Genomic DNA, 8,810 nt, shown 5'->3' with positions numbered 1-8,810 from the left:
CCTAGATGAGGAGCTGTAAAATCTCAGGGTGAGCAAACCATGAGTTATGTCCCCCATCCTCATTCCATGGCATATTTTTTGCTCTTGTCTATGCTGGAGTGCACCCAGGTCTGCAGGAGGCACCTGGACACACTTCAGGGGACTTCCGGCTCTGCCCCAGGAAACACACACCCAGATAGAACTGTAAAATCTTCCACACACCCCTACTGCCCATTTGCAATCCCCTTGCCCACCCAAAACACCCCAAACTTTCATTAAAACTCTTTCTGTGAATTTCATCCTCGACCAACTATCCATATTTACTGTTGACTATATTTAAGCCTGATAATAACACATAATGGCTTTTTTTGTTCCAGCCAAGTGCAGCGAAGCTCGATGCTAGATCAATTCACTCTGGCCATAGCAAACAAACAGCCTTCCAATGTCCACAGACTGTGATGTACAATGTATATTCACCTGGGCTGGAGACACTCCAAAGCAAAGTCTGTGCTGCTGAACACAGGAGGGATCCCCTAGCCAGTCTTGCTCAGGTGCTCTACTCTGAAGCTCAAAGTGATCCCTGAAGTTATCAGTCTCATGATTTGCTTCAGCTCAAGGTCCTGGAAAGGTGGCTAGAAGATAAGACCTGGCAGCTGTGTCATGAAGTCTGTTGGTTGGCAGGGGGGGTCATAAACCTGGTTCCTACACCTCTACTAGCTAGCCTTCCCCATCCTTCCCAAACAGAGACGTCCTTCTGTGACACAAGGTGTAGAAGAAAGCATATCACATGTAAATCCTGGGGCCTGAGACTGCAAAGGAAGCAAACTAGTGCATGTGTAGGGGTGCTTTCAATCATGAGGTATGCTTTAACCGCAAGCAATGTCAGGGCTGCTTTTTTTATTATTATTATTTGTTCTTTAATTTGTCAGAGGAATCTGTCCTGGCTTCAGGACCATAATGGTCTTCATTATTGGGTGACATATTTCTCGTAGCAGCTCAGTTCAAGGTGCTCAGTTCTCATAGCACATTCAGTTCAAGGTGCAGAGGAACACCTGGAACACGCCACTGATCCCTCCCCACGTCTTTGCTTTACTTTGTTCTTTTCCTGGTTGTGTCATCCACTTCAGTACTCCCCTACACAATTCACTTTCACACCGGGACCAAGCCTAGAGGTGAGTTGCAACATTCGTTTCTTTTTTTTGATATGTATTGGAAGAGAGAGGGGCACTGGGCGCATCCAAGAGGGGGGATCTGAAGACTGCTTTCACCTCTGTTTGCAGGGAGGTGTTTTTTCCTTCTGTACTTTCATATCATGCCTAGCAGTAGTAAAGGTGCAACTGATATACAAGATAAGAAGTGAAAGGTGCCAGTCCCACCAGCTTCTTCCAGAAATCCTGTTGTTGGAAATTTTACCACTACCTGTAAAACTATTGTGGGGTGCAGGATAGTGCTGTATGTGTTTCGTTGTCCTTAGGTCAATGCTGCGAATAAGAGGTAGAAAAGCAAGCATGCAGTCAAGTCTCTCCTGTTAAACTTCCCTGAGAACTGTAAAAGCAACAAGACCCAGACTTTGGGACACAGACTGCAGCCCCATGCTCTTAGAGACCACAGAAACTGCAGAAAGAGCAAGTACATCAGTGAGAGCAATGTGGGTGTTGCAGAGCTGAAAAACCAGAACTATTATTGGTACAGAAGGGCAGCTAGCAGGAAGCTGGTGATTAAACTAAATTCATTTTGCATCCCCAGCGCCAAGCAATAGACAGCAGCCAGTCACAGAGAGGCATGATGTTGAAATGGCAGCCAAAAAATGGTGGTGCTTTGTCCTAAAAGGGCGATGTTTTTTTCTTAGATGGGAACAAAATCAAAATGGCGCCCCTGCCCCCCCTTGCACGCACCTGTGTGGAGAAAGGCCTTCAAGGCTGCTGCATGTCCTGGTCCTGCCAGCCAATCACAGCAGAGCATGTGAGAAAGGGTGTGGGGGTTGGGGTTCTGGAGTAAAGGGCTGCTGAGGCTTGTGGCAGAGCTGGTCAGTGGGACCGTGCCATGCCTGCCCTGGCCCCAGGTGCTGATGTGGGCAGCTGTCTGTGCAGGGTGTCTGTGTCTGTGCAGGGCACACCGTGTCACGTGGGCCTGAGGAGCTTTCTTCATGGGAAATGAGTGGTGGCAGAAAGGGGCTGACGAGAAAAGGCGGTGGGTGATGATGAAGGAAAGGCTGGGGCCCGTGGCAAGGCATCTGTGCCCCATGGGAGTGTGGGTGTGCCGGCACCCTGTGTGTGGTGCTCTAGTGGTGACCGGTCTGCAAAAAGAATGCTGGAGGTAGAATCATAGAATCATAGAATATCCCGAGTTGGAAGGGACCCATAAGGATCATCGAGTCCAACTCCTGGCACCATACCGGTCTACGAAAAAATTGAGACAATATGACTGAGAGCACAGTCCAAACGCTTTTTAAACTCCGACAGGCTTGGTGCAGTGGCTACTTCCCTGGGAAACCTGTTCCAATGCACAACAACCCACTCAGTGAAGAACCTCTTCCTGATGTCTGGCCTAAACCTCCCCTGTCACAGCTTGATGCCATTCCTGCGGGTGCTATCACTGGTCACTAAAGAGAACAGAGCACATGCCCCTCCATTCCCCCTCATGAGGAAGCTGTAGGCCATCATGAGGTCTCCTCTCAGCCTCCTTTTTTCCAGGTTGAACAAGCCAAGTGACCTCAGCTGCTCCTCTTCCCCTCTAGGCCCTTCAACAACCCAGTAGCCCTCCTATGGACACTCTCCAACAGTTTCACATCCTTTTTGTACTGTCGTGCCCAGAACTGCACACAGTACTTGAGGTGAGGCCGCACCAGCACAGAGTAGAGCGGGACAATCACTTCCCTTGACCGACTAGCAATGCTATGCTTGATGCACCCAAGGGTATGGTTAGCCCTCCTGGCTGCCAGGGCACCCTGCTGGGTCATATTCAGCTTGCTGTCAACCACAGTCCCCAGATCCCTCTCTACAGGGCTGCTCTCCAGCATCTTGTCGCCCAGTCTGTATGTATAGCCAGGGTTGCCCCTTCCCAGGTGCAGGACCCAGCACTTGATCTTGTTAAATTTCATGCAGTTGGTGATCGTCCAGCTCTCCAATCTGTCCAGATCTCTCTGCAAGGCCTTTCCACCCTCAACAGAGTCAACAGCTCCTCCAAGTTTAGTGTCATCAGCAAATTTGCTCAAAACACCTTCTAGTCCTCCATCCAAATAATTTATAAAAACACTGAAGATGACCGGCCCTAAAACAGAGTCTTGGGGGACCTCACTAGTGACCATCCACCAGACTGATGCAGCCCCATTTACAACAACCCTTTGAGCTCTGCATGTCAGCCAATTGCTCACCCATCGTATGACGGTTTTGTTTAGCTGTATGCTGGACATTTTGTCCAGGAGGATCCTGTGGGAAACTGTGTCAAAACCTTTACTGAAATCCAAAAAGAGCACATCAGCTAGTTTCCTTGAGGTAAATGTACCTCAGGTCTTCTTGCTATTGCCCAAGCCGCTCTGCATACCCCCCTTCCACTTCCCCCCTCCCTTTCCTCTCCCCCCTCCCCCTCCCCCCCCACTACACAGTGTGCCAGAGCCATGGCCATGCTGGCATCAGTGTGCACCCATCACTCAGTGCCCTGTCTGTGGTGTTTGCAGATCCATTCATGGAGCTTATGGAAGGGAAGATCTCATGGAAAAAACTCCTCACCTTCTTCCTCTTCAGCTTCGTATTCATCTCCTGCCTCTTTGTTTCTCTTCGTCAGTTCAGGACTCCCAAGCCAGAACATCACAGTTCCCATCTGTCTACTCAAATGCATCCTGCTGAAAATACCAGCACCCCACCAAAGAGTGATCACAGGCTGACCATCCTGCTGTGGAGTTGGCCCTTTGGGCAACACTTCAATTTCAGAAACTGCTCAGAGTTATATGGCACACCAGACTGTTACTTCACTGTCAACCGCAGCTGGTCCCAAAAGGCAGATGCTGTCATTATGCATCACAGGGATGTGTGTTGGGACACAAAAAGACTGGCCCAGATCCCCAGACTCCCATCCCAGCGCTGGATCTGGTTCAACATGGAGTCTCCAAGTCACTCTCCAAACTTAGGTGCCATGGACAACCTCTTCAACCTGACTATGTCATACCGAAGAGATTCAGACATCTTCAGCCCCTACGGGGACCTGCAGCTCCTCAGCCAGCCCCAGCCCTTCAACATCCCATCCAAGACCAAGATGGTAGCTTGGGTAGTGAGCAATTGGCAAGTGGGCTCCCACCGGGTAAAGTACTACCAGGAGCTGAAGAAATACATCACTGTGGATGTCTATGGGCAGCATCACTTGCCCCTGCCCAGTGACAAGCTTCTTCCCACTGTGTCCCAGTACAATTTCTACTTGGCCTTTGAGAACTCACAGCATGAAGACTACATCACTGAGAAGCTCTGGTGGAACGCTTTGTCCTCTGGCACTGTCCCTGTTGTGCTGGGGCCGCCCCGAGAAAACTACGAGCGCTTCTTGCCCCCTGACTCCTTCATCCACGTCGATGACTTTCCCAGCGCCAGTGACCTGGCACGGTACCTGTGTGAGCTGAGCAGGGACACTGAGCAATACCAGCGCTACTTTCAGTGGCGCAAGTGGCTGAAGCCTGTGGCAGGGACTGGCTGGGCCCTGCAGGTCTGCAGAGCCTGTCACTTCCTGCAGACAACAGAGACCAGATACCAGGTTGTGCCCGATCTGTCTGAGTGGTTTGTGTAACTGCTGTTTGCTCAGCTCTCTGCTCTGTTGTGATCATTTTGTCCTTGCTGGGGTTGCAATTCTGTTGGCGAAATAGCAATATATAGATCATAAACCTAGGACTTCGTACTGTGCAAAAGTGGCACTGAAAGTGGCCACCACATTGTGTGGCTGCCTGCTGCTGCAGGATGGCCAGGTCCTGACCCTGCTTTGCCTCAGGCCCTTCCTGACTGCCTTTGGGGTGCTGCATCAGGATGCTCAACAGGCTGGAAACTATTCACTTTATTTTACAAGTCTGTTTTTTTGGGGGACAGCTTAGTGAGACATCAAGGGTTTGAGGAAGGGTCTGACAGAAGCAGAGTGGTGTAGGTGAGGTGCTGAGGATGCCCCTGAAAGCACCGTGAGGTTTGAGCACCCATAGCACCCTGTGGCAAGGAGATGCTCAGCAGGGCTGTGTGATGTGCTGCCTCCTCCTGTGTGCCTGGACGTGGCAACTCCTGGCAGCAGCTGATGCCTCTAGGCCATGTGTTTCTGTGTTTGACCTCTACCGAGCTTCCTGCTGCTGTTTAGGTCATACCACTGGAAACTTTACTTTCCAAGCTGGGGAGCCCCATTGCTTGGAGATGGGGGACCCAGCTCTGCCTTCCCAGGCTCCCTGCTGATAACCTCCAGACATTCAGTTTGTTTTCCCAGCTGCTGCTGAGCCCAGAGCTGAGGTTTTCAAAGGTCTGTCCTAGCCCCAAGATATTTCCAGCTCAAAGTCAGCTACATACAATTGTTTTCCCCATCAGTAGCATTTAGTAAAGATTTCCAAAGAATTCCCTCTACATTTCCTTGTGCAGTCATTCTCTAGCAGATGGTCCATCCACAAGACCCTACCTTTAGGACTGAGAGTCCCTTATTTTTGTTAGTTGCCTTTTCCACCACCGCCACCACCTTTTTTTTTTTTCTCTCTGCTTTGCAGATTGGTTGAATATATTGGTCATCATAAGCCTAAGAGTAAATCCTTCACTCTGAAATCTGAACTTTTATCCCTTCCCACTGTTGGTGTCTTGAGGAACCTTTGCTGGAACCTAGTGAACCCCTTTGAAAATTCAAGTAGCGTAATGTACCGTATCTTCTTTAGCCATGGGCTTGCTAACTGCTTAAAAGAAGAGCAATATATTTGTCACATCAATAAAGATTGATGAATTTTTATTGCCAAATAATTGTTTCTGCCCCTGCCTTGGCTGCCTGCAGACACACACCTCCCTCCTCCTTTAGCCCGTAGCTCTTGGATGCATCAACCAACCATGGAGTTCTTCCCACCTTTAAAGCCTGTTCAGTTCAGAGCAACTGGAGAAATTAAAGATATTAACACTATTAACTGAGCTGGTATGGATCTGAAATAGAGATAAATAATATTCTGCAGGTGAGCTCAGTGAGAAGTCTCTTCCTGTTGATGGGTGGCACTGGGGAGTTGGAATGGATGGTTGCTCATTGCAGTGCTCTTGCTAGATTTGGGAGATGACACCTGTCCCAGGGTAAAATCCTTCTGCCTTAAGACTGCCATTGGGAGAGCTTCAACTCTGAGCATTGGCTTCCAGCACTGCTCTTCTCTGGCACTACCAGCAAAACTGATGACAAAAGTTGATTAAACCAAGCAGCAACAGGGCCCTGCACATGCACCACAAAGTCCAGCTGCTTGAAAAGTATGTTCCCATTAAAAAAAAGCAAATGTAAATTTACAGGAGCTGTTAGAGCTGACCTGTGCTTCATGTGTGAACACTGACAAGAGGAGCTTTCTGGTGGCTTTAACCAACATCATATAAAAAGCCTTCCACACTTCCACAGTGTAAAGCCCCATGAACACCTTCAGATCACCTGTAGTATTTTTTGCTAGCCTGTTTTGAAGGGATGTGCTATGGGGAGGAAGGGGAGCTCCTAGTGAGTGGCAATGTAGGGTTTATCAGGGCTGGACACACAGTTTTAGTCCTGCTGGAGGCTTGGTGTTGGTGTTTACTGAGATCACTCTGCACATTCAATAGATGTCTTAACAAACAGCCAGTTCAGTTCCAGCTTGGATCTCTCTTGTTTGAGCAACCTCCCTCCCAATGGGGAAGCCAATGCTCATGAACAGGGGCTTCACTGCACACCCCAAGACCTGTTTGCACAGCCCCTCACCTGTCTGGGGGTGCTGGTTGCCACTCCTTGTCATGAGCTGTGCTCAAGGCTGCCTTTGGCCCTCTGGAGTGAAACGTGCCCTGGACTGCCTGAAGTTCTCCTTAACAAACCCACTAGCAACAAGTGAGTATTACCAACAGCATGTTAGCAAAGCAGGCTGAGTGGAAATTACAATGCAGCAATCCCATTAAAAAGGTTAAGCTTCCATCAAGCTTCCTCAGTGGTCTCCTCAGAAATAAACTATACTGCTTGGTGTTGTCAAGAAATCAAGGAACATTGTTATCTGTCATGAAATGCAGCATAGCAGGAGCGTTGGGAGCCCACCCAGCGCAGTGCTATGGAGCAGGTTGTTTTAGGTCCTCACTCAGGTTGGTTTACAGAGGAGCTCAGGACAAGGAGGCAATGTTGCACCATGAGCTGCTGAAATTACAGTATTGCATCAGTTCAAAGAACAATGGGACAAATTCCCCCTCCCCCCCAAAAAAAAAAATCACCAAGAACCACTTAATGGTAAAACACCCTCCCACCCACTGGTTTAGGACATCCTGAAGTTGGAAAAATATATATATATATATATATATATATATAAAAGGTTAAAAATGCCTTTCGAGAGCCTGTTCTGGGAAAGCACAAAGCATGGCTGAAGTCTGCCCTGCAGCCTTGGGCGGAGATGCCTTCCCACATGTACACAGTGTCAGAGTTGACACTGGTGGCACCTTCTGGCAATGTGACACTGTAGTTACAACACACCCTGGGAGCGAGGAAACACAACCATTTTTGCAGAGTCTGGGTGGGAAAAGCCCCTCTAGTGTGGGCATGGAAGGGGAGCCAGCTACCCTGGTGGTCTGCAGGGAAGAGGGGCAGGAGAGGGACTGGATTTAAAACAACTGCTGGGGGTATGTCAAGAGAATGAAAAGAGAAAAAAATCTGGAAATTTTCAGATTGTAAATCCAAAGCATGTAAATCACATTGCTGAGTTGTGAGGAAGAACCTTTTGCAACCTAGAGTAGTTTTCAAGGGGAAGGAAATGCCTTTCCAATCTTGAAAAACTCCTCAGTGGTGAAGAGAAGCCCCAGGCTACAGAGGCATGCTCTGCAGCAGGAGGAGCATCCCTGCAAGGCAGAATGATCTCTGTGGCTGACAGGTGACGCCACCTCACCTCGGAGCAGTGGCCAGCTTTGAGTTGTCAAAATGAGTGCTGATGGAGGGAGATGTTGAATTGCAGGAGAGCGCCTGAAAGAGCTTTGGACTCTTTGTCATGGGCAGCCATGGGGACAGGGCTTGACACATGCATTCAGTAGATGTCCTGCCTGCAGAGAGGGCCAATTTTCTCCAGTTTGGGCTATTTCCCCTTGTGGATAAACCCTTTTCCAACCACAGGGAAAGCCAAACAAAATTTATCCATCCCCCCAGTGCCTACTGCTGCTGCAGCCCCTCCAGCCATTGCCAGGGTGTGCTTTGGGAGAGCCTGCTCTGTGAAACAGCTGCAAGAAATCCCGTTATTGCCTTGTCAACCTCATAAGCCTGACTGCCTTCGCAAATAGATTCCTGCAGTCATTTGATACCTGTTATAGAGAGACACATCCTGCAGGTTTTTGGACTCTGGGTAGGGAATGGCAGCACCAGGGGGATCAGCTCTTGCCTTTTGTGCTTGAGCCTAGGGTTTTCTGGGAGATTGAGGCCAGTGGGAGTAGGTTGGCTTTTATGAGCATGGTTGCTGGTGATTGTTTTTAGTTTATGACTGATTATCAAGTGCAGGGATGTTTGGCTCCCAGCTCTCAGTGGAGCTGCCATGGTGTTGTACCCAGTTGCATCAGTGTTAATACCAGGGCAGACATTGTGACTGGGTCAGCCTCATCCCTCCATGAGGCCCAGGGGCTCCAGGGTCCTGGGGGAGACCTGGGGGAGCCACAGGGCTC

The 8,810-nt window shown here is 49.3% G+C and overlaps 1 protein-coding gene across 1 annotated transcript; it reads left to right on the top strand.

The window, feature by feature from the left end:
- Positions 1-988: 988 nt before the first annotated feature.
- Positions 989-5,020, top strand: LOC118179247 (4-galactosyl-N-acetylglucosaminide 3-alpha-L-fucosyltransferase FUT6-like). Its single transcript, XM_035348420.1, has 2 exons — positions 989-1,151; positions 3,656-5,020. Exon 2 carries the CDS (start codon positions 3,664-3,666, stop codon positions 4,747-4,749), a length of 1,086 nt encoding a protein of 361 aa, XP_035204311.1. The 5' UTR covers positions 989-1,151; positions 3,656-3,663; the 3' UTR covers positions 4,750-5,020.
- The last annotated feature ends 3,790 nt before the right edge of the window (positions 5,021-8,810 follow it).

The sequence above is a fragment of the Oxyura jamaicensis genome, chromosome 28 (genome assembly GCF_011077185.1).
Source record: "Oxyura jamaicensis isolate SHBP4307 breed ruddy duck chromosome 28, BPBGC_Ojam_1.0, whole genome shotgun sequence".
NCBI lineage: Eukaryota > Metazoa > Chordata > Aves > Anseriformes > Anatidae > Oxyura > Oxyura jamaicensis.
Note: the sequence above shows the minus strand (reverse complement) of the source record. Positions and strands in the feature narration are given on the sequence as shown.

Excerpts from the sequence above, each read along its gene's own strand:
- LOC118179247 (XM_035348420.1), top strand. The coding sequence starts at position 3,664 with ATGGAGCTTATGGAAGGGAAGATCTCATGGAAAAAACTCCTCACCTTC.